General features: G+C 33.1%; 1 protein-coding gene across 1 annotated transcript; it reads left to right on the forward strand.

Moving 5' to 3' along the window:
* The first annotated feature begins 3,707 nt into the window (after positions 1 to 3,707).
* LOC105324355 (multiple epidermal growth factor-like domains protein 10) lies at positions 3,708 to 25,738 on the forward strand. Its single transcript, XM_066085796.1, has 20 exons — positions 3,708 to 3,717; positions 5,038 to 5,292; positions 10,829 to 10,957; positions 13,503 to 13,640; positions 14,037 to 14,168; positions 14,458 to 14,595; positions 14,762 to 14,893; positions 15,264 to 15,395; positions 15,670 to 15,807; positions 16,297 to 16,428; positions 19,536 to 19,667; positions 19,997 to 20,134; positions 20,903 to 20,956; positions 21,235 to 23,020; positions 23,665 to 23,804; positions 23,923 to 24,049; positions 24,273 to 24,346; positions 25,003 to 25,066; positions 25,169 to 25,372; positions 25,491 to 25,738. The coding sequence occupies exons 1-14, from the start codon at positions 3,708 to 3,710 to the stop codon at positions 21,387 to 21,389; spliced, it is 1,815 nt and encodes a 604-aa protein (XP_065941868.1). The 3' UTR covers positions 21,390 to 23,020; positions 23,665 to 23,804; positions 23,923 to 24,049; positions 24,273 to 24,346; positions 25,003 to 25,066; positions 25,169 to 25,372; positions 25,491 to 25,738.
* Positions 25,739 to 25,963: the final 225 nt, after the last annotated feature.

Here is a 25,963-nt window from a genome sequence, read left to right on the forward strand (position 1 = left end):
GAAGATTTGCTAGCTTTTCAACATACATGTAACTATATCTATTTACAAAACTAGATATTAAATGGATTTTGTCAAAGACAAATATGAAGGAAAACAAATAACGGTATAGCATAATAGCATAACGTAGGTGCTTAGCGCCCCTCCCCCCCCCCCCCATTTTTTTGAAAGTTATAAATAAGCGTAACCAAAGACATTTATATTGCTTGTCAATGATAAGTTATTAAGTTTTGCCCCCCCCCCCCCATTTTTTAATTTGCTTCCGATGCCACTGTGTAGTTTATAAAACTGCAAATTATGTTAGCTATCCAGGAGTTGATTCTGACGACGCGATGAAAACAGAACGCTTTGGTTGTGTTTATATACAAGAACTTATCAAATACTGCTTCTTAAGACTTTTTTTTCACCCACCAGTAAGCATCCTTATTCAATATTTTCAGATTAGCATCATTAGGCTATTTTTTTTTATTTATAAAAAACACTGTGCCGGATAATTATGCCAGTGCAAAGATGGCATTTTTGCACCCGCTTAAGATGCAGTTTCGGAAAATTCCATGTATACCAAATGATAGACCATTAATTGTCTAGAGAGTATATAACCACTTTTGTTTTTAGTGTATTTCACCTGACAGGTGAGATATTTACCTTTAAAAATTAATATCCCATAGGAAAATGATAATTCCCATAGGAGAATTGATTCTCCTACAGGAAATATTGACAATTTTTATAGGATTTTTTAAAAGTCCTATAGGAATTATGTTTCCTTATAGGAGAATGGTATTTCCTGTAGGAATTTGATTCATACATGTAGTTTTCCTATGGGATATTAAGTTTTCCTATCGGAATTGAAATTACTGTAGAAATTTCTTATATTCCGATAGGAAATTCTAAATTACCTATAGGAATATTGTTTTTCTATGGGAAAAAATATTTTCCTATAGGAATTTATTTTTTAAAGGTAACGAACGTGGTTGTAAACTCTTTAAGCAATGGTCTATCTTATGGCATATTTGAATTTTTCGATATATGCAGCTTAGACGGGTGCAAAAATGCCACCTTGGCACTGGCATAATTATCCGGCACAGTGTTAAAACATCAACAACTAGTCCTCGTTTAAGTCAATAGACCCCCTCACGACAACTGTGATACTGGTCTTTTGCATGGCAAATTGATATACTTTGCCGAAATTTTATTAAATTAAATGACCTAAATGAACCAATTGACGTTTCGTCATATTTCACCAAATTATGTCAGTTTGCCCTGCAAAAGAGCAGAACCGTAGTTACCGTGAAGGGGTTACTTCAAATTAACGAGCATTCGCAACTTTGTGTATGTCAACAAACTTATTGAATTTTATTGATTATTGATTATCCCAGTCTTCTTATCAGTTTTACCATTAAATAAAGAGATTAAGCTCTAAAAATAGTTATTAAGAGCTAAAAATTATTTCAAGGATTATTTCAGTAAAACTTTACATTAAAACAGTTACATCTATCTCCAAAATGCCGAACTAACTTGTATTGCGCAAGGACGGTCTCAAAAGCTTCATAATATGAATCAAATTTTATGTGATAAATACAACATCTATAATTTTTTGATATTATATTTGCTTTATCAAACTCGTTGAAATGGTGTATATATTCGCTCGGCAAACCTCGTGAATATATACACCATTTCAACTCGTTGGATAAAGCAAATATAAAATCACACAATATAGATATCCTCTGTGTACATATAGCTCCCTATTGCAAATTTATTTTTTAGAATTATGTATTATAATTATCATCGCACCATGAGTTGATAAAAATCCCGAGAATTACACTCTGAGTACACTGGGTGTTTATCGTCACAGTTAATGTCGCCCTCGACAAGCCAGCGTACCAACAGTACCCATACCCAGGTAACGACATGTATGACGCCAGTAACGCTGTAGACGGACGCAAATTAAACCTGAGTATGCGTGGAGGTCAATGTGCTGTATCATATAGAAGACAAACCGCCACCTGGTGGGTGAACCTGACCACCATCCACAGCATCTTCAACATCACTATCTACTTCAGGACAGGAAATAATCTACAGGGTATAGTCACATTTTATTCTTTTATATTTACCCTCAGATAACAGTTCAAAATTTAAATTATATTTATTTCCACTGACTATTATATTTAAAAATTATCATATTGTGTTTGATGTAAAAGTTCGTGCCACAATTTGATTATACTAGTTAAAATAGTACATGTAGTTTGCTTGTTTTTGTTGGTTTCCTTACACTGCCGTGCATTGTTTAAACACTGTAACTCGTTAAACAATCTAACGTTTGTTTAAATACCAATAATTTGTCATATTTTCATCGCTTTTATTGACATTTAAATTTGATTTTGTATGCCCCCTCCATGAAATGGCCGGGGCATATATTGTTACCCTGTTCCGTCCTTCCGTCATTATTCAATTCCCGATCATTTTTTGAACAACCGTTGCACACATTCAACTCAAATTTGACAACCAAAAAAAAAGAGAAGGAAAACCTTACTTTCCAACTTTTCAAAATTCTATAAATCCTAATCCCCGGGGAGGGGGGGGGGGACAATATCGCTATTTATTTCTTTATTTTACCATGACCCAATATAAGTGCGCAAAAAAGTGACCACCCCCCCCCCCCCCCCGATGCTACATGCCTGATGAATGTATCTCATGAATATATAGGTTGGTTTCGAATTTGGCTCCCGTACGATGATTTTAAACAGAGTTATGCCTCTTGAACTTAAAAAAAAATAGAAAATTCACTTTCCGATCATTATTTCAAGACCTATTGCACACATTTAACTCAAGTTTGATATATGGATATCTCAAAGGGATGTACAGGTTGAGATCGAATTTGGTTCTGGTCCAGTTATGTTTTATAGTTGTGTCTCTTGCAACTTTAAAAAAAAGGGAAATTCTTTGTTTCCGCTCTCTAAAGTTTGAAGTGATGCATAATAATGTAAAGTTGATATTTTGTATAAGGTTGATTTATTGGAAAATATAGGTCAAGTTTGAATTTGGTTCCGGTCCAATGATTTTTGACAGAGTTATGTCACTTGAACTTTAAGGGTCATGGTCACGATTTTTTTCAAAAAATATTTTCCAGATCTTATTGTTTACAATGCATTACTAAGGCATTTTTAATTTGAATGCCACAAAGCCATTCGTTGAGTTACAAGTGAGTAACAGACCATAATTTCTTTCCTATGTAAAAAAAAAAAAGCCTGCGTTTACATTTTGAATGTTGAAGGGAAAATTTCAATTAAAGACCTTAAATTAATTTATTAAACGATAGGAACTGTTTATATATGTTTAAAATGAATAAGAAGACAAACAAATTAACTTGAAAAAGATTTTTTACAGCCTGAGTATATTTGATCGTATATTTGATAGAAAGTTAAGGAACAACGACATATTTATTGTAACTCTCAATTTATTTAACAAGGCACCTGTTAAATATCTTCAAGCAATTATGTTTATTGTTCGCAAATGATTAAAATTGTTTCTGTATGAACGTTATACTTCTTAATAAGGCGTTTAAAGGCTGGATTAATCATTCTAAAATGGTAACAATATGCGCGGCGATATGGATTAGTCACATTTAATAAATTGTCATTTATTTCTGTAAACAGGCAGTAGCAAACCTAATAAGTGTTTTGTCGATGACCTAAAGTTTGATAATTAAAGGTATGGTTGAACGTTTGTGAAAATAATCAGCTTAAATAACGTTACGTCCGCCATGTTGCCATATAAATTTTGATGCTTCCCGTGAAAGATAATTATAAGGCAGTCACATGACGTGATTCGTCCAATGACGTCGACACATTCTACTCCGAGGCAAAACAAAGTTTGTCAAAAAGTAAGAGAAAATACAGTCAGTTCAAAATAATGATTTTCCAAGGATATTTGAGAACATACATTTAATAACGTCTAACACCATGCTGTGGTACGATTCCAGATCTAGAGTAAACGCGACAACTCGTGCATCAATAACAACTCGGTACTAGTGAGAATTTTTTTTGGATCGGCTTCGGCCGATCATGGTTGTGTCTACATGAGAAATCGGCAAATTTAATTATTTTGCACACGCATTATGCCTTGCACTACTTTATTTACTATGCACTGAGAGCTTCATGTAAATCTTAATTACATGTAAACTACAAAAAAAATTCAAAAAAGTATCAAACAAACAAACAAACAAAAAAACAAAATAAAAACCAAACGATCACACCCCCCCTCCCCCCACTCCCAACAAAAAAAGTTTTCTAATGTATTTGTATAAATATCTTGATACTAAAACATCTACACACTTACCGGAAGATAAAAATCATGTTTTTCTTTCATGCGTAAAATACTTAGTACTAAACGGAAAAACAACTCGCAAATAAATGTAATTAATTTTTCACACATTACTGCAGTCAGGGTTGGGGCGGGGGGTGCAATATTTCCTTTTTGAATTTATTTTCCACTTATATTTGAGGTGTAGGCAAAATTAGGCAGGTATATGATACTTATATGAAACACAACTTTTTTATATTCTAAGTCATTTCAACTATTCGATTTTTTTCATTTACAAGAAGCAGTAACGAATATACGGGATATTTCATAGGTAGAACACTCTATCTGCAATTAATGTTTAGCATATATGTATTAAAAATATATGCCAAGGCGATGGTAAGACATAAAGGTGTTGGCCATGCACATAAAATTAAAGATATAATACATACAAATGCTTTATTTATCCCCCTGCTTATCGTTTTATTTACTACTTCAAAAGAATTCCATTACAATTATATTTTAAAGATTTTTTACAGAGCGTGTTGCATCCATTATTGTAAAATTAATACTCCTCAGACCAATCCCCAAAAGAATTCCATTAATATAATATTATTTTAGAATTATTACAGAGCGTGTTGCATGCATTATTGTTAGAATAAATACTCCTCATAGCAATAATGATATTGTTTAGTTATCTAGCTTCTTTTATCAGTTCATCTTTGATCGTGATTCCTTTTGTAGACTTTTATGGTAGACTGTCAAATAACTTCATTGGATTCTCGGTGTACGTCTCCAACACAACAGACAGACTACAGGGAACACCGTGTTACAAGGACGATAACTATACAGCAATCACCATACCTACTGTCTTCACCACCACCTGTCCTGTACATGGACAGTACGTCATCTACTACAACGAGAGACTACCAGGAGTTACCTACCCTAGAGGGTACTCTACAGCTGTCAACAGTGACCTCTGTGAAGTGGAGGTGTATGGTGAGTGTTCCTTATTTCTATAACTCAACTTTGAATAATAATGCTATGGACGTTGATATGTTATTATAATTTATTTACTCTGTTTTATTTATATTACATGTATATTAGATTTAACCTGTGCAATGGTTTGGTAATTGACTAAGATGAACATGATTTGAAAAAAAAAATACGATTAATATGTTACAGCAACCATGCCGATTCTACTATCCTTTGTCCTGAAAATATTTACCACTACACTATGTGGGCAAAGAATTTGAAATATAGTCCCCCTTCTTTAGGTTTGATGATCCGTATCCCCTCCCCCTGATATTAGTTTCATGTGGTATTTAAATTCTTGTTTAAAATTATAGTAAGTGATATATGGTATATATACATTTACATGATATATTACAAAGTTATTTTAATTATATTAAAATCTTATATCCGTTCCCCCTTTTTTGATACTTTGCATATACTCATTGAAAACCGGGAAGTGGAGGGTAGTTTTAATTTTGATTAGTCTTGTTTTATTCGGATTTTATTTAAAATATATGTAATTATGAAAATACCTTAAAGAACTGTTTGGCTTTAATCCGATATATTTTTATTAAATCAGCGATCTGTCGATAATTCTAAGAATTATGTTTTTATTTATATACATGTATTGAAATTAGTAAATATTTCTAATATATTTAAGATAAATAAAATACCTATGAATATTACCCCAACATTATTCCGACATTTCTTTAGTTTCCCGTATCGTTGTCTTGATTTTCATCCTGTTTTTTTTTTACACGCATCTTTTTATTTCTTTATTAACCGGGTTTTCCAACGGAAAAATCCGGTTTTTTTGAGATGGTAAAAATGGTGGGCGGAAGGGCGGCTGCCAAAAGGGTACCCTCATTTTACGGATAACTCCTCCCACAGTTTTCAAGATATGAAGTTGTTCTTTTGCAGATCAATTGTACATATATCAGAGGTGTGCATATTGCTAGAAATTTGATTTTTGATAATTTATGAAAAACATACTAGCTTTTGAACTTAGTCATTTTTAGCAAAATATTGCATATAGGGTACCCTCATTGTACGGATAACTCCTCCTACAGTTTTCAAGATAGGACGTTGTTCTTTTGCAGATCAATTGTACATATATTAGAGATGTGCCTATTGCTAGGATATTGATTTCTGATAATTTATCAAAAATATATTAGCTATTCAACTTAGTCATTTTTGACAAAATATTGCATAAAGGGTACTCCATTTCACTGGATACAGTAGGTAGTGTTTATCAATTCAGGGTTGACATGGATTATGAATACAGTTCACATATAAGAAAACCCGGTTTGCTGTCACATTGACAGCGTTTCACTTGTTCATAATTATTATGATCATGCTTTATTGCGTACTGCGGCCGATCAAATTCTCCTGGTGAATAAATGATGTAAAAATACACGAAATCAATGATAAGATAAAACAATGAGTTTCAGTTAGAAATCATGAAATCAACTGTTTAAAGTTTTCGACACGACTTTTTATTCATTCAAATAATGATTTTATGATTTTCTGCACTTGTTCGCATACACAGATCACACCAACATTAACCCGTTATCGCTTCTCTTACCTAAGATAACACTGTGTGTATAGTCAAGGTAAGACTAGTAGATTTTTTGAGAAGGGCTCATTGCAATAGCAATGGCGAGGCTACAGTTACAATGTACGATGCCGGATATCGACTGAACAACCACTGAAATCGTTCACCGCACAAAAATGTAGTTCTAACTTCAAAGAAAACGCAGAATGTAACCCATGTCATTTTAAATATTTGAAGTTTGCAGTGTTAAGTTGTTGAGCGGCGGAATACATTGTTTACAATGTAGAGGATGCTCACTCCTCCTAGGCACCTGATCCTATCCCTATCTTTTTCGAGGTCCGTGTTGCTCTGCTGTGAATGTGTGTTTCGTTTTATGGTTTTTTAGCTCACCTGAGCTGAAAGCTCAAGTGAGCTATTCTGATCACATTTTGTCCGTCGTCCGTCTGTCCGTCCGTCTGTCTGTCCGTCTGTCCGTCTGTAAACTTTTTACATTTTGAACTTCTTCTCTAAAACCGCTTATCCAATTTCAACCAAATTTGGCACAACGCATCCTTATGGGAGGGCGAATATAAATTGCAGAAATAAAAGTTTGATCTGTATTCAAAGCAGAGAAAACCTTGAAACTGTAGAAAAAGGGGGGTGCATTTTTAAAAATCTTCTTCTCAAGAACTACCGAGGCAAATTCAACCTAGTTTAGCATAAATTATCCTTATGGGAAGGGAAATATAAATTGCAAAAATTAAGTGGTAATTCTGTTTCAAATCTGAGTTATTACGAAAATAATAATAAAGGAAAGGCGTGTTTCAATCAGTTTAATAGCTTCGGGTTCGGCATCCGGTAAAATGATTCCATACTTCTAAAACGAGGTTCTTTGTTTAAAGCAGCCATGACATTATACGAAAAAGGGTCGATCTGACTATGATGAATTTGCTTGTTGTGCAACAGTTCGCGTATGAAGGGAAATTTTGAAACATACAAAATATATTGGTGCCGATTTTGTGAAGTAAATTGAGGCTAAATATTTCAATGCGTTGACAGTTTTCACACATGACGTTGGTGTTAGCTTCTTCTGATTTTCGTTTCGTTCTCATTATGCTTTGTAACCTGGAAACTGTCGTCTGTATTTCGTGATTTTTACGTATCAAATCAAACAGAGACTTCGGTAAATCAAACAGTTAAGTATTTACCTGCGCAAATTAAGCAAAATCGGATGTAGGGGTACTGAAATACAATTCATTCTATCGGTAATTCGGCATTATCTTTTGCGTAATGGTACATGTAGATTAATGCAATAGGTTTTGTTGAGATGCTCGGCATTTTCTCGAGTTTATTCAGTTTAAATAGAGTTTGATATCGCTGACGGAAATATGTAGGTACATGCGCGGATCCAGAAATTTTTTCCAGGGGGGGGGGGGTCCGAAGGATAATTGTGTTTGCCAGGGGGGGTCCGAGGCATATTTTCGCGATAATTTTACTATGTAAATTTAATAAATTTTCATTTTCCAGGGGGGGTCGGGACCCCCCCGACCCCCCCTCTAGATCCGCGCATGAGGTATATACATGTATATTTATGATTCATTTCGAAAAAATAAATTGTGTTCTTTATTTGTTATACATGTAGTGCATGTTTCTTGTGTTTAATTGTTTACAATTTCTATTTACTAACCATATTTGAGTGTTAAGTTTCGAATTATAAGCAAGATACAGAGATTTGCTCACAATTCTATGTTTGTACACAGATTTTAAAAACTAAAGCTTAAAAAGGTAAAAAATTTGTCAATATTTATTAAGAAAATTTTCAAAGTCTGTTCTTCCAGAAACCAACTTTAACAACTTATTGTATTGTAAACTTAACCTTTTTAGCTCACCTGAGGGTGGGGCCACAATTGGGGATCGAAGTTTAACAAATGAATATATAGAGTAAATCTTTAAAAATCTTCTCCTCAGAAACTAATCAGCCAGGAAAGCTGAAACTTGTGTGAAAGCATCATCAGGTAATGTAGATACAAATTTGTGAAAATCATGATCCCCGGAGGTAAGGTGGGGCCTCAATGAAAGATCGAAGTTTTACAAAGGAATATATAGAATAAATCTTTATAAAATCTTCTTCTCAGAAATTAATCGGTCAGGAAAGCTGACACTTGTGTGGAAGGATCCTCAGGTAGTGTAGATTCATAGTTGTGAAAATCATGACCCCCGGGGGTAGGGTGGGGCCACAATGGGGGGTCGATGTTTAACATAGGAATAAACAGAGTAAATCTTTAAAAATCTTCTTCTCAGAAACTAATTAGCCAGGAAAGCTGAAACTTCTTCGGAAGCATCCTCAGGTAGTGTTGATTCAAAGTTGTGAAAATAATAACCCCTGGGGGTAGAATGGGGCCACAATGGGGGGGGGGTCGAAGTTTAACATATGATTATATAGAGTAAATCTTTAAAAATCTTCTTCTCAGAAACTAATCAGCCAGGAAAGCTGAAACTTGTGTGGAAGCATCCTCAGGTAGTGTAGATTCAAAGTTGTGAAAATCATAACCCTGGGGGTAGGTTTGGGCCACAATGGGAGGTCGATGTTTTACATAGGAATAAACAGAGTAAATCTTTAAAAATCTTCTTCTCAGAAACTAATCAGCCAGGAAAGCTGAAACTTGTGTGAAAGCATCCTCAGGTAGTATAGATTCATAGTTGTGAAAATCATGATCCCCAGGGGTAGGGTGGAGCCACAATGGGGGGTCAAAGTTTAACAAAGGAATATATAGGGTGAATCTTTAAAAATCTTCTCAGAAACTAATCAGCCAGATGTTTCTTTATAATTGTTAAGACTTTGGCCCCAGGACAATTCCGGGCCTCCCGAGAAGGTTCAGAGTTTGATGTACGTTTATATCTAATATATAAACTATTGTTAAGGATCATTTTGAGAACTGCAATACTCAACATATGATATGACTATAAAATCATCTTGTTAGAAAAGGGACTAATGATTATAAACATAAGAATATCCAGGGGAAAATGGATTTTATTTATACAGGATCTACATGTATTATTGTACATTGTCCAGATAGTTTGTATTATGACTCCATTAAGCTGATTTTATCATACCTATTGTTCCTCAGGTGAGCGATGTGGCCCATGGGCCTCTTGTTGAGATGGATGACGGTTTCTTATTGTCATTTTTGCATTACACTTGTAGCCTAGGTCATCCATCATCAAGCTGATATTACATAGTCAAATTACTGCGGGAGTTGCTATAAAGGGGCATGGTCACGATTTTGTCAAATTCTATATTTATGTCTTTATTATTTACAATGCTTTAGAAATGCATTTCTATTAATCAAATAAAATTTGAGAGTGGTTTAGAGAGTTAAAAGCATGATACAGGGCTTACAATTCTTTGTCACGTAAACAAGGCTAGTGCCCTGTTCTTGTTTACATGGGTTCATTTTACCAGTAAACAATCTTTTTCAAGCTTATTTGTATATCTTTTTATCTATTTTAGGCATAGATAAACAATTCCAAACGTTTAATACATTTGTTTTAGGTTTATACCTGAAGTTTTTACTTCAACGTTCAAAATGTAAGGAAACGCTTTGTTTACATAGCAAAGAATTTTAAGCCCTGTAACTCGCTTATAACTCAAGAAATGACACTCAAATTCCGGATGCTAATAAAAATGCCTCTCCTAAGCATTGTAAACATTAAAATCGGAAAATTAATTTTTGACTAAAATCGTGACCATGCCCCTTTAGGCGCGTGTATAACATTTTATTTTACTTAGGGTATTAAATGTCTGATTCTCCCACGATTTATCACCTTTACGATATCAATGTAAATATGAATTAACATGCTTATAAACTCATTAATAATAACTTAATGAGTCGATAAAGTCTGTAATAGTGGCATATCTACACACGTTTTCAATACACATCAAATGAGTCCGGGTATCTGTACTTTGATTTTTTTTTCTTTCCATAGGATGTCCTGGAGGGTTTTACGGGGCTAACTGCTCCATCGCCTGTCCAGATACCAATTGTTATTGTCACTTAGAGACGGGCACCTGTATGGGCTGCAAACCTGGGTATCAAGGTTACCTGTGTAAATTAGGTAATCCATATACTTTTGTAGATATCCAATCATGCCTTCCTCTTATTTACTTTATTTGCAGTACGTATAGAGACACAATTAAAAATCATTCAAAATGATAAGATACTTTTTTTTCGTTACTGTGATTATTTCACTGCAAATGAAAACTTGTTTGCTTCTCTAACATACAGTACCGATCAGATCCAACCTAAAACCAAAAGTAAACCCCAACTAAAGCCCGGGTTTACTTTTGGGGTTTACTTTAGGTTTACTCTGGGTTTACTTTTTGAAAATTTGGGTCCACTCGGGGTATACTTTCGTCTTACCTCGGGTTTATTTTGGATTTACTTGGAAATTGCTTTTAAGGTCAACTGTACGCACTGAAGTGTGAAGCAGACCCGTCTTTTATCTCAGCATCCTACTGCCTGTTATTCCTGCCCCTTGTATATTCCGAATACACAGTAAGCGTATTTTTTCAGGGGTATACTTCTGACTGGGTTTACTCTCTATGTCCACTCTGGGTTTACTTTGGATTTACTCTGGGTCCACTCTAGTACTTTGGATTTACTCTGGGTCCACTCTAGTAGACCCGGAGTTAACGCAGAGTAAACCCAGAAAGTAAACCAAGGGTTTAGTTGGGGTTTACTTTCTTTTAGATTGGGCCTGATCGGTACTGTATAATGTTAAATATTGACACATCCTTAAGAATATAAGATATATATTTTGTGATTATTCATATATTTATACCCCCTGCAAACAATGTTCAGGGGTATATAGGGATAACATTGTCTATCAGTCAGCCCGTTTGTCCGTCTGTTTGTCAGTCCGTCTGTGCAAAATTGCCCGGTCCGTATCTTTCTCATGGAGGAACATTGAAACATTTTACATCTTACAATGATTGGTAATCACCAATAGGTGTGTCATGAGTGTAAACCAAAGTCTTTTGGGCAAGTTCAAGTTCCCTGGAATGAAAAGTGCAAAATTCGTGTCCGGATTATATTTTTCTAATAATGAAATATTTAAAGTTCTAACTTTACACAGATATTACTTTTACTAATAAAAAAACTGGAAGTTCCGGCTTCATATAAATATTGTTATTGCCGATAGAATTTGTTATAAACTTGAAACAGGGTCTGTTGTGCAAGTTCAAGGTTATTGTTAAAAATGCATAATGCCTGCCTAGGCTATATCTTGTAATGAACAATGATTAAAAGGTAAACTGTCATGCAAAGATTGTTTGCAATCATTAAAATATACCTGATTTTGAGTTTTGGTTATTTGTTCAAACTCAAGATTGATATAAGAAAGAGGGTGCGTCCGTTTTTTCCCCGAAGAGAAATACGTCATTATTATATTTTCTAAGCGAGAGGAGGGGAGGGGGTTATTATGTGTGAGCTTGTTTTGTTACCTTCTTTGGTTACATTAGTTTTGTTTATATTTAGTCGCAACCAAAGAAGGTAACAGACATGCGTTACCATCGAATCTTATCATATTTCTTTATAAATTCAAAGAATGATTATTTTTTTCCATCAATGTAATGTTGTACTTGTCGCTCAGAATCATTTATATAATCATCTTTTTTCCACACATTTTATCAGTTTATGAATATCAAGTTAAATTTTCGACCAAAAAGACTCTCTCTGTATTTACAGAAGGAGTCTTTTCTTATATTCAATGTTTTGAGATATGCGTATTCAAAGTGTATAGTATATAAATAGTGCCTGTTTGGGAGGGTAACAGTTGAAATTGACACCCAAGGAAACCATTGTCAACCGACGCAAAGCGGAGGTTGGCAATGGTTTTCGATGGGCATTAATTTCAACTGTTACCCTCCCAAACAGACACTATTTATTTTATTATACTGAATGTCTTAATTTTAGAGAATATTTGTACTGCTGTTATATAGAAATGACGTGAATTCTACGGCGACCTTACGCAGATAATTTACGCGCATGTAACAATTCGTTGTGTTAACCGTTGCTAAGTGTGTTGCTAACGCTGAGGGTAATAGAACGGATTATCAACTGCGTCTAAACCAATTAGATTTCAGTATTTAACATGAAAGTATAATAATATTAAGTGTTTATTATAAGTTCCCTACTCAGCGGGCGCCTTTAGTGACCAGTCTCTCCGTCCGTCTATTCGTTTTACCGTTCGTTTGTCCGTCCGAGGGCATTAGGTTTCTAGATCTAAAGTGATGGTCATTCAGCATGTAGCAGAATTGTCAGAACAACTCATGTCCGGATCATTTATTCTCTCCCATTGGTCCAATATGGTTTATTATTCGCTCACAGAGTGCCTTTTGTCAAAAGACGTGAAATGACATTGAATGATATTTTCTCTTTTAAGATCAAAAGTAAAAGATAAAGATATTAATTCCCATTAACTTAATCTTGCTCATATTCAACTACAAAAGCCTGTTGGTAAGGGGTAATGATTTTGACTTAAAGTTAGTTGCCAACCTGATTTTGTTGGTCAAAGGTCAACAGTTTTTTTTTTGGTTTATGTAATTTGTTCTAAAACATCCTTTACAAATTTTAAATTTAAACATTTGATTTTCCAATAGCGTGTGGTCGAGGATATTATGGTGCAGAGTGTCAACAAGAATGTGGACACTGCCGTGACCTATCTCAGTGCGTCCACACTAACGGGTCATGTTTATCTGGATGCGTCGCTGGTTATAGTGGAGAAATGTGTACATCACGTGAGTGGAAGAATAATATATACATTTGTTGATATAAAACGTGAAAGACTGTTACATAGATGGAAAGATTGATGATTTTATGGATAGATGGATAGAAAGATAGATAGATAGATAGATAGATAGATAGATAGATAGATAGATAGATAGATAGATAGATAGATAGATAGATAGATGGATAGATAGATAGATAGATAGATAGATAGATAGATAGATAGATAGATAGATAGATAGATAGATAGATAAACATGCATTATTTAGTCAATTTATTGTCATCTTGAATGTAATGAAGGGCGTGCACATATCTTTTATTGTTTTATTAGTTAGCCATGTTTCAGTTAATTGACTGGGCTTCATTTCATGTTCCTTTCTTATCCTTAATGTATCCGTTTTATTCAGATTGCGCATACGGATTCTTTGGACTGGATTGTTTTGACAGATGTAACGACACCTGTGATGGTTGTAACAGATTCAATGGTTCTTGTGATTCTGGGTGTAACCCCGGATGGCAGGGATATGACTGTCAAGATAGTAATGGATATTTTGTACTTATAATATATACGGACTTAATATGATGTGAAATTAAATTAGAGTTATGACATATTAGAATTCTTTAATTGATAATTACATGCATTGTAGAATGATTTTGAGAGTTTAATGTAAAGTGCAAGTAAATACTTGAGTAAAAAGAGAACTTATCTTCCCTTCAATTTCATGAATAACTTTTTTACTTTTCCATAAATCTTAAAAACAATATACCTAATCAGTGACTAAATATTACGATGAATATTTTGCTACACAACAATTCGTCCTACATCAGCTTGTGTAAAAGGATCATTTGGTGATAACTGCATTGGGACATGTGGATATTGTCGTGATGTAGACAAGTGTTCCAATATCAACGGGAAATGTTTGACTGGATGTGATGCTGGTTATAAAGGAGATTTATGTAAAACTCGTAAGTTAAAACGTTCAACAAGATACACACAAATGTATCTGGTTTTATCAAGAACAGACAGTTTGTTTTTATGATAATATTTAACAATAATAAAAATATACTTGCCGTTTGTACCAGAGTCTTAATTTCTGTAGGTTTTGTGTCACACATTATCTTCTGCATTTAGCTTGTTCATATGGATTCTTTGGAAACGATTGCGCTGACAGATGTAACGACACCTGTGATGGTTGTAACAGATTCAATGGTTCTTGTGATTATGGCTGTAACCCAGGATGGCAAGGACATGACTGCCAAAATGGTATTAAATATTTTGACAAACAACCTTAACATATATCATGACCTCGTCTCTTGTGAAGATAAGTTTTCACAATTAATTGTTTGCTATTAAATGACATCGGTGATTACATGTTTAAAAAAACTGATGTATAAAAAATAAGAGTAAGTAGTAAGAAAGGTGATTTTTCGTAAATTCCAAAAATCAAAACACTGAAAGTACCATCAACGTGCATTAAAAGAATCAGTATTAGTGCATACTCATAATTAACATAAATATGTTGAGTTTAAAGATTTTAATATGTAACAAGTAACAGGATTAATTTTATCAAAAGTTGGTTTTGCATAATGACAAAATGTGTTGCTAGGTTACCTTTTTTAAATATCTCTTTTAGCATGCCCGTATGGATTGTTTGGACAAGATTGTACAGGTGTATGTAAGGACACATGTACCGGCTGCAACAATGTGAATGGCCTGTGTGACAGAGGATGTCATCCAGGCTGGAAGGGAGACTACTGTGATATAGGTAATGAAGCTCACATATCCCGAAAGTTTGTTGTTGATAAAAGAATATAAATCAGGATTATCTTGAGAGTTTTCATTTTATTGAAGAAATACATTTTTATATTAAAATTCTTCTTGTTAAGATGCTAGTGAGGTTTTTAGATCCCAAAAATATTTTATTATTTTGTACATGCTCTACGATATACATTGAAACTTCTGTCTTAAAACAAGCATAATCATCAAAATCATATCATTATTATAATAATAGCGAAATATCAATTTTTTTATTCAAAAAGCATGCGACGCTGGATTTTATGGTGCAAGCTGTAGTGAAACATGTGGTAGGTGCCGTGACGAAAGACAGTGCGTTCATACCAATGGGACATGCTTAACCGGATGTGATGCTGGTTATAAAGGCGATGTGTGTAAAACACGTGAGTAGATAAGTGCAAGTATAAACAAATACATTTTCAAAGATATATAATTATTTTTACAACGATATACATGTAGAGATAAAATGTAGATTATATGTTGCTAGAAAAAAGACATCGTATATATTTAAGGGCTCGATTCGGTCCAAATCATTCTCGTATGAAGACTATGTCAAACACTTATTTACATTTGTAAATTATAAATTTATAAGATTGTTAACACAGAACTTAAAAGCATTATATACCTTGAATGTAAAAAAAGTAAATAACAATAAAAATGTGACAAGGGACCTTTAGGTGTTGCCTGCAATGACACATGTGGACACTGTCTTGACGTAAATCAGTGTAACTATATTAACTGGACATGCCTAACAAAATGTACTAAAATATATTAAATCTAATTATTACAGTTTAAAAAAATGTCTAAAAAATATATATTTACTCAGAATAAAGTTTATCTTTATTTATTTGATCATTATTTTTGTTATTCAGCTTGCGGGCGCGGATTTTTTGGAGAAAACTGCATTAATGAATGTATCAAAACATGTGATGATTGCAATGATGTCAATGGTCAGTGTGATTCTGGATGCTTCCCAGGATGGACGGGATATTTCTGCCAAAATGGTAACTCTATTTTAAACTGCCCAGATATATTCATAATGTTTTTGGATAAAAATGAGTTGTAAGTTATCGAATCATACCATTGAAATCATTTGCATGCCCGTGAGTATATTATAATTGCTTTTGTTCGGATCATATCTTCTTTCCTTTTGAAAAGGTTGGGATCAAAATTCATCCCTACACCGTTCTTAAAATGTTGGTATTCAGCGTACGTAAACTACGAAGAATGTACAGTTTAAACATGCCCTAAAATAGTTTTTAAAATCTCATAAAAATATGTAAACCATGGAATAATTAATATTTTGAGGGGCTCAATTTTAGCTCACTGATCACATTTTGTCAGTCGTCCGTCTGTTTGTCCGTCTGTAAACTTTTCACAATTTCAACATCTTCTCAAGAACTAATGGGCCTATTTCAACCAAATTTTGCACATAGCATTCGTAGCCTAAAGGAATTCAGAGTTGTGAAAATTAAGGATCAAGTCCTCTTACAAGGGGAGATAATTAGGAATTAATGATATTTTCGAGAAATTTTCAAAAATCTTCTTCTCAAGAACAATTTGGCCAGGCGAGCTGAAAATTGTGTGGAGGCATCCTCAGGTAGTGTAACTTCAAAGTTGTGAAAATCATGACTCTCGAGGGTAGGATGGGGCTACAATTGGGGTGGGTCGAATTTTTACATAGGTATTTATAGATTAAATCTTTCAAAATCTTCTTCTAAGTAAGCATTTTTCCTGGAAAGCTGAAACTTTTGTGGAAGCATCCTGAGGTAGTGAAGATTTAAGTTATGAAAATAATGACCCCCAGGAGTAGGGTTTGGCCACAATGGGAGGTCGAATTTGTACATAAGAATTTATAGAGTTAATATTTTAACATCTTCTTCTCAAGAATATTTTGCCAGAAAAGCTCAAACCTATGTGGAAGCATCCCCAGGTAGTGTAGATTCAAAGCTGTGAAAGTAATGATCCTCGGGGGGGGGGGGGGGGGTGGCGTGGGGCTAAAATGGAGAGTCGATTTTTAACATAGGAATATATATAGTAAATCTTCTCAAGAACTATTTGGCCAGAAAAGCCGAAACTTCTGTAGAAGCATCCTAAGGCAGTGTATATTAAAGGTTGTGAAAATCATGACTCCTGAGGGTAGGGTTGGGCTACAATGGGGGTGGGTCGAATTTTTACATAGGAATACATAGAGTAAATCTTTAAAAATCTTCTTCTAAGAAAGCATTTTTCCAGGAAAGCTGAAACTTTTGTGGAAGCATCCCGAGGTAGTAAAGATTCAAGTTGTGAAAATAATGACCGCCAGGAGTAGGGTTGGGCTACAGTGGGGGGTCGACTTTTTACATAGAAATATATGATGAAAATCTTTAAAAATCCTCTTCTCAAGAACCATTCGGCCAGAAAAGCTGAAACTTATGTGGAAGCATCCTCAGGTAGAGTAGATTCAAAGTTGTAAAAATAATGATTCCTGGGTGTAGAGTGGGGCCACAATGGGGCAGGAATTTTTACATTGAAATATTAAGAGTAAATCTTTAAAAATCTTCTTATCAGAAACTAATCAGCCAGGTGATTATCTAACATTGTTTAGATTTTGGCTTCTGGATGATTCCTGGACGATTGGGTCTTACAAGGGGTTCAGAGTTTGATGTAGGTTTATATCCCATATATAAGCAATTGTTTAGGATTTTTATAGAGCTGCTATGGTTAACATGTGATATTACTTTAAATTCATCCTGTTAGAAAAGGGACTAATGATTATAAACATAAGAATATCCAGTGGAAAAAAAATATCTTAGATTAAAATATTCTTGTTATATATTATTTCCCATATTTAGCATTTGACTTAGTCGAACAAAAACTTCACCAATAGAGCGCATCGAGTAAAAAAATTTTACAGCATTGTTCAGCTCATTGACTTTATATTTGCTTAGGAGGAATTTAAAAATCACCCAAAGAATGTCCTTTGGTAGAAGATGTAAAACATTGACGCGTATATCTTTCTCACTGTGTTCAAGTCTGACAGTAACCTTACCAATAATGAACCCACGGAGAGAGGTTGTGCAGTAACCATAAACCATTTTGCGTCCACCTGTCTGTGAAAAAAAAAGAAACATCATACGATTTTTTTAACATCCATAAGAAAACGTAAAAATTATTCATAAAAACCTGAAATGTTACAATACATAGGTTTTGACATAATTTTGATTCTCATTTGCTGAAACCTTTGGACAATTTAGGGTCCCGCCAGGGGCTTAAAGAGTTTGATGTAGGTTAATAGATATAGGCACAGTGGTCAATTTGTGATGTTACTATAAAATCATTCTGTTACAAAAGGGTTTTATGTTTTTAGTAAGATAATTTGAAGAAAAAAAATTGAAATAAACATTTTTTTATCCATGACCTGTTTTACTACATTTTCCATATATGTTATAAAAGATAATTTAGATTATATTATGGCTTTTGTTGTTCAAGTGAGCGATGTGGCCCATGGGCCTCTTTTAAAATAAGCCGTCTAGAGCTACTTTAAATCAACTGTTATTTGCTTTAAGTTGAACCTTTCAAAATAGTCACCATTTTCTTTTCCCTCCTTAGTTCATAAAGCTCTTCTGATTTCAAGATTATGCAAATGCATTCAGTTGATTAAGACTTCACCATATTTAACTTTTGGTTTAGCTCATTAGAGGCGAAATAGCGTATGATAATTGCGTTTTTCATGCAATAATTAGAATTCAAATCATAAAGAAACTTGGGTCAGTTCATAATCCTAAGACATTGATTAAGAGGCCGTTTGTAGCTTTGGTAGCAAATAAAAACTTATGTTTTTTCTAATTGACATGAGTAGTGACATGGGTTCAAACTTTAGATCAAGGTCACATTGTTAAAAAGCAAACATTGGTTAGAATTTTATGGAATTCTTATACATGTCACAAGATGAAACTGTGCCATTCAGTCAACTGAAATACGACTGAAAGGTAACTGAAAAGTGACTGAATGGCATATTTGTGCCACTCAGTCACCTTTCTAGACCATTCAGTTAACATTCAGTTGACTGAACGGCACAGTTTTATCATGTGTGTATTCCTTAAAAGTCTATCTGGTTTTTTTCTGGTAGCTTGTTTATATGGATTCTTTGGCCAAAATTGCAAAGAAAAATGTAAAAACAAATGTACGAGCTGTAACAATGTGAATGGTGTGTGTGACAGAGGATGTCATCCAGGCTGGAAGGGAGACTACTGTGATATAGGTAGGATAGCTCGCATGGCATGTGTCTATGTTGTTAATATAAACATGTTGAACGTTTCATTGCTGAAATGGGCATATGGTATCATAAGTGATATACTAATGTTTAAAAATGTTATGATGCTAGAACGGCTAGAACCCGAGAAAAAAAGTAAATAATTGTAATAATAAATTGAAGGTAATGAATTGTGTTGTATTTTTTTTATTGAGTTTTATTTAAATATTACCGTATCTCATCTCTCTATTTTGGATTGAAATCATTTGAATGTTTCGGTATTTTCCATTATACAAATCAACAGTTAAATATTTAAAGCAAATGTTTTAATTTAAAAGCTTGCGACAGTGGATCATATGGTGCAAACTGTAGCCAAACATGTGGACAATGTCGTGATAAAAGTAAATGCGTTCATACCAATGGGACATGCTTAACTGGGTGTGATGCTGGTTATGTAGGCAAGACGTGCAAAAGAAGTACGTACATCTGTGTGTAAATAAGAAAAAAATATATAAATACAGTAAAACTCGCTTAGTACGAACCCTGATAAAGCGAATTCTCGGATATAGCGAACTTTTTTGGAGTCCCCTGCAAAATTTTACGGTTATAACGAATTCGGATATAACGAATTTATGGATATAGCGATCTGATTTTGAGTCCTGTAGGGCTGAATAATAACGGAATTTAACACCTTTATAACGAATCTCTTTACTGTTTAAAAAAGTTTGCACGACCATTTAAAAAAATAGTTTGAAAGAACTTATTTTCATATATTTTTTCAATTTATAATCCGATTATTAAAGGTATCAAAGTAATGTATTATTGATTTAGGCATCAATTAGCTAAAGATACAGTCTGGTGAAAGAAAACATTTATACAGCGAATTCGCTATAGATATTTTTTCGAATTCGTTATACGGATATAACGAATTACGGATATAACGAAGTAAATCCATTGGTCCCTCGGATTTCGCTATAACCGAGTTTTACTGTAGATAGACACTTATATAGTTACCAGATAAACAGATAGATAGATATGTTGATTGATAGATATGATTGTTCTTAAACTAATACTTTTTTTGTAGGTTCGTGCTAAGTTATGAAGGCGAGATGCAAAGAACGTGTGAAAATAAATATATATATATATCAATAGACAGACACTTAGATAGTTAACAGGTAGACAGATAGATAGATATGTAGATAGATATATATGATTGTTATTGAAATAATAATTTTTTTTTTCAGGTTTGTGCTTTGAAGGGTGTCCGTCTGGACTGTCGGGGAAATTCTGCAATGAAAGTAATGTAGATTTTGTAGGGATAACTCTGATTTTAATTGTGTGAACTGGGTAACGATCAATTACCTTTGGTATAATATGACTGAATTGTCTAACCGCTGACTACCAATTATTGAAATAGCATTGTTTAAAAAGGCGAGATGTGCAAAAAGGCGCATACATTTGTGTGAAAATAAGAAAAAATATTTCAACAGATAGACACTTAAATAGTTAACACATAGACAGATAGATATGTAGATAGATAGATATAATTGTTATTAAAATAATAAATTTTTTCCAGTTTCCTGCTATGCTGGGTGTGCCTCTGGACTGTGCGGGAGATTCTGCAATGAAAGTAATGTAGATTTTGTTTGGATAACTCTAACAATTAATTGTGTGAATTGGGTTACGATAAATTACCTTTGGTATAATATGACTGAATTGTCTAACCGCTGACTTCCAGTTATTGAAATAGCATTGCTCAAAAAAGGCCACCGAGTTATGAACTTGGTATCTCACGTGATCAAGTAGTGTTACAATTTCACATTTTTCAAAAATATTTAGTAATTGTAAAAATTGAGACTAAAATATCGACCTTTTTCGCGTCTGGTAGAGTAAGACAATAACTGTAAAAGAAAGAACCAATTTCTACATTATCAATATTTCTAATTTATGATTTTATTATTGATTTTCTTCCCGAACAGCTGTCCTTGTTATCTTACAGATATACCGTACCTAATATTAAAAAATGTATTTTTTTTTTAATCGGGACAATAAGATTACACGTGTTATACTATATGGTAAATGTATGTAACAACATGGCAAAAAGGGTTCACGTGTTGATACTTATATTCCGTAGACAGAAATTTTTTACATCCACTCTAGAAGCATATTCAATAGTATATGCATACACATTACAAATTTGAAAACAATCATATCAAGGACAACAATCTTGGAAATTTTCATTACCGCATAAACGCGACTTTACATATATAGAGTCTTACTTAAAGAAGAATCAAATGCATATGAACAATTTGAAATCGTCTATAAAGAAAAACGCCAGTCTATAACAGTGTATCAGGTTGTGTCCGGCTGTTGTTGAATTGATATCGGTGAGTATGGTATTCGTGAGTAAAGCCACCTGACTTGTTAATACATTGAATTATGCTCAACAAAAAAACAAAACAAGTCAACAGCCATACAGTCATAGACATCTTGTCCTTGAAAAACATATCTATTTTATATATCACTATTTCACAGTGATTTTTAAGTTAGAATAAACATCAAGCCTATTATAACAAAGGAGCAACAAAATACTGTTGCGATAATTTATCGAATAAGCATGATCGTTTTCTTTACGTACTATGCGCGTTTCTTTGAGATATATCACGTGTATTTTTGGAACGTATGTTTGGAACGTATCTGGTAAGTCTTGGACAGATAACATGGCAATAATTTCTCATGTGGTAAGTATTGATATTTTGTGAACAGAAATCAAACATTCTATATTTCTAGAGTTTTGCTTAACGCATTGTAAAAATATGACATTATAACATTGATAATGCTCTATAAGGTTTGCAATAGGAATTGTTGCTTTTATCTTCAATATTTTGCTTCAAGTTGATTGTAACCTGGTTTCTTTTTTGATAATTTTTTTGATAAATTATTCAAATCATCATGCTTTAACCTCTTTATATAGTGTATTGATTATTGATTCACATTACATTGCCTAAATTAACATATTATCCAGATGTTTCTTTTTCATTGTATGATAATAATTTATGATTGTTTATTTTTTTCTGAAACATTTAATACTGTTTTTAAACTTACCAACAAGTATATGTTGATCAGATAAATTCAAATCTTGTTGAACAGCCTTTATTTAGCATTAAGGTACATCACTAACGTTGAACTGGTTTTTGTTGTTTTTTTTAAAATTATCTACAGAATAAGAAAAAATAAAGAAATGAAAGAAACATCCTAAATAACGTCATCTGCCTAATAAGGAAAAAATCAAACGCAAAATTGGATATCCAATACAGCTGCAATGCCTTCGGAATTCACAGCAGCCGCAATTCTTTGTGCGGGTGAGTTAAGGCAACGTACAAATGTTAACAAAATACATATGCTCATAATACTTAATTCAAAAAACGATTATATTGAATAAAATGTGTAAGTTTTAGAATAAATCAAATTGCATTTTAGGTTAAGAATTTGTTTACAAACATACGACTTTTGCATGAATAAATTTTCGTTTAGATACGTCAGCTAGTTACGTCACAATAACAAGGTATTCAATGAATTTAAAACCTGTTAAGAAATATAGGTATGATGCAAAGACATGCGATAAAAATTTACAAGCAAATTCGATTTAAGATAATACAACAGGGTCGTGTAAATGATAAAATTACTGCACAAATATTAAACCAACGCCTATTTAATTAAAAAATCGACAAAAGTAGACATACCTGTATGTATTTTCCCCGCATTGTTTACCAGAGTTAACCAATACAATGCTACCTATGCAAAAGCTAAAATTAGTCTCGTTTGTTATCAATTTTTATTATTTTACAATTCTTTTAAGTAAAATAGAGTTTACCCTTCCTCCAAAGCTTTTTCTGACGTCAAAATGATTATTCGCACTTTGATGAATCATCTTATCCGTGCATACATCAGTAGTTTTAAACATCTTATTTTGTATTTTAAATAGCTCATTTGCATGCCATTCCAGTGTGCAGCTTTACTCGTGTTCATCGCAGCAACCTTTCCTTGGACATTCATCGTAGCAGCATTAACAGAATCACCAATACCAGGGACATTCACTACAGCAGCAATTTGTTGGACATTCGTAACAGCAATTAAAATTAAATCGTACGATGACACGAGTAATCCGTTTATTTAATGTGTTTATATCACACTTAAATGCACATTGGCGTTTTGTCTACAAAATTACAAATGTTTAATTATAATGTCAAAAATATTCTTGAAGACCTCCTGAAAATCATGGTGTAGAGACTGGTCCCCATCAAAACAGATGGATCTCTTGGAATACTCAAACTTCTTTCAATATATGGGAACAGTCTGCAATATTCCGAAAAAATCATGACAATCATCAGGTAGAAACTAGCTAAGGAGTCTGAGAACCAGTTTACGTTGGAATGACAAGCTCCCGTCATAATTATATTTATTATTTTTTTTCCGAATTATTGTTTGTATCGGTATAATAAAACAGTTAAACCATATACCACTAATAGAGTCAACAAGGCTCCATCAATAGTGTACTATAACTCTGTACTAACGTGAAATGATTTAAATAATTATAATTGTTTGGTCTTTCAGAGACAACATCATCACACGGAGGTTTCGGGCAAAATAACCCACAAGTCATTGTACAGCAGAAAAAAATAATTGTAGTAAGTATTGTAATAAATGACAGGTTATGAATTATTTCTTGTTTTCAGACAAACTGTAAGACACGTGTGCTAAAAAGGAATGCTAACTTAAACATTATACAACTCATAATAAGATTAGAGAAACCTAATTACGATTTTTCAGTGGCATATAATTTGTAGAAGCATTTGTTATAACGGACAGAAACAAGCTGTTAGGGGGGAGGTGTTTTGACGATACCTGTTTTAGAGTAAAACGTGATCCTAAATCACCCTGCAATTTATAGTGTAAATGTAGGTATTGCTTTGTATTAACTTTGTATCATTTATATAGAATAAATCTATCTAAAGTTTTTAATACTCATTCTGAACGTGAGATAACGTGTTATATAAGAGGCATAAACGCATGGTTTTTAATGTTCACGTATGTCATGTAATAAAACATACAGAACCATCTTTGTTCAAAAAATCGATATTGGATAAGATATATATTTATTTTGATGAATTTAAACGGTCTTTCTTAAGGAAAGGTGTGTTTTTAGCTGTTTTCGGGTTACATTAAAAACAAAATTTAGCCAATTTTTATACAATATATGGAATGTTTCCCCCATAGATTTTTCATAAATTCAAATTGTTATTCTAGAGATTTACTAATTCGTAATTTTTCCATTGTGTTACAGGCCATTCAGCCTAATGGAGTTAACTATGGACAAACTTGGGTACTGTTTTAAAAAACTAGTCGTGGTAAGTTAGTTCACTGGATTAAACATTATTTTGATAAAAGTGAGTATTTAAAAAAAATATGTAAATAGAAAATCGTATTTATTTGTTTTTTTTTCTTTTCAGGCGAAGAACGTGCAAATTTTACTTTGTTTTCTATATGGCCATACGTATGACATTATAAATCAAAAAGATATCCAAACATAGATAAAAGATAATATCTATGTCTATTTGTTAATGATTTAAACTCTAATGTACAATGTACTTCTCTTTTGTCTATATAGCTATACTTGAGACTCTATAACACAACAGACGCAGAAATATATAAAGGTAGATTTTATGTTTTTGTGTTTATAAATTAAACTCTGTTTTTTTTTATTTTATTTTGAAATTGTATCACATGATTGCAGAGTATATCCGTTTACTTGACTCTTTATGATTTTTTTAGGTTAACGTATGGTGACAGTCAGAAACAAGCAAATATGGGAAACGTTAATGAACTTTGATACCTACCGTTGAATATATATTGTCGTGAATACCAAAAACCACTGACAATTAGAATCAACCTGATATGCGATACTAGCATGGGCTTTGATTCATTCCTCGACCGACTAATATATCGTTGTGGATATTGAATTAAAGTGACGGTCAAAAAAGCTGATATGCTATACGTTAAAAGACTTTTACACTTCAATTGCCGTTATGAATAAAAATCACGTTGGATATTTTTCTTTTTTCCCAACTATGCAATATTACATTAACTAGAATGTTTATTTATTTAAAATATGGGGGTTTTTTTTCAGATAATACTTGATTGCAATTTTAAACATTTTTGTTTTGTATTTATCAGTAAATGTCATACAAAAATCTAGATTTTTTGTTATTAAAACCATATTATTATAAATGAATCAAAACGTTTAA

Source organism: Magallana gigas, chromosome 1, assembly GCF_963853765.1.
Source record: "Magallana gigas chromosome 1, xbMagGiga1.1, whole genome shotgun sequence".
Classification (NCBI taxonomy): Eukaryota; Metazoa; Mollusca; class Bivalvia; order Ostreida; family Ostreidae; genus Magallana; species Magallana gigas.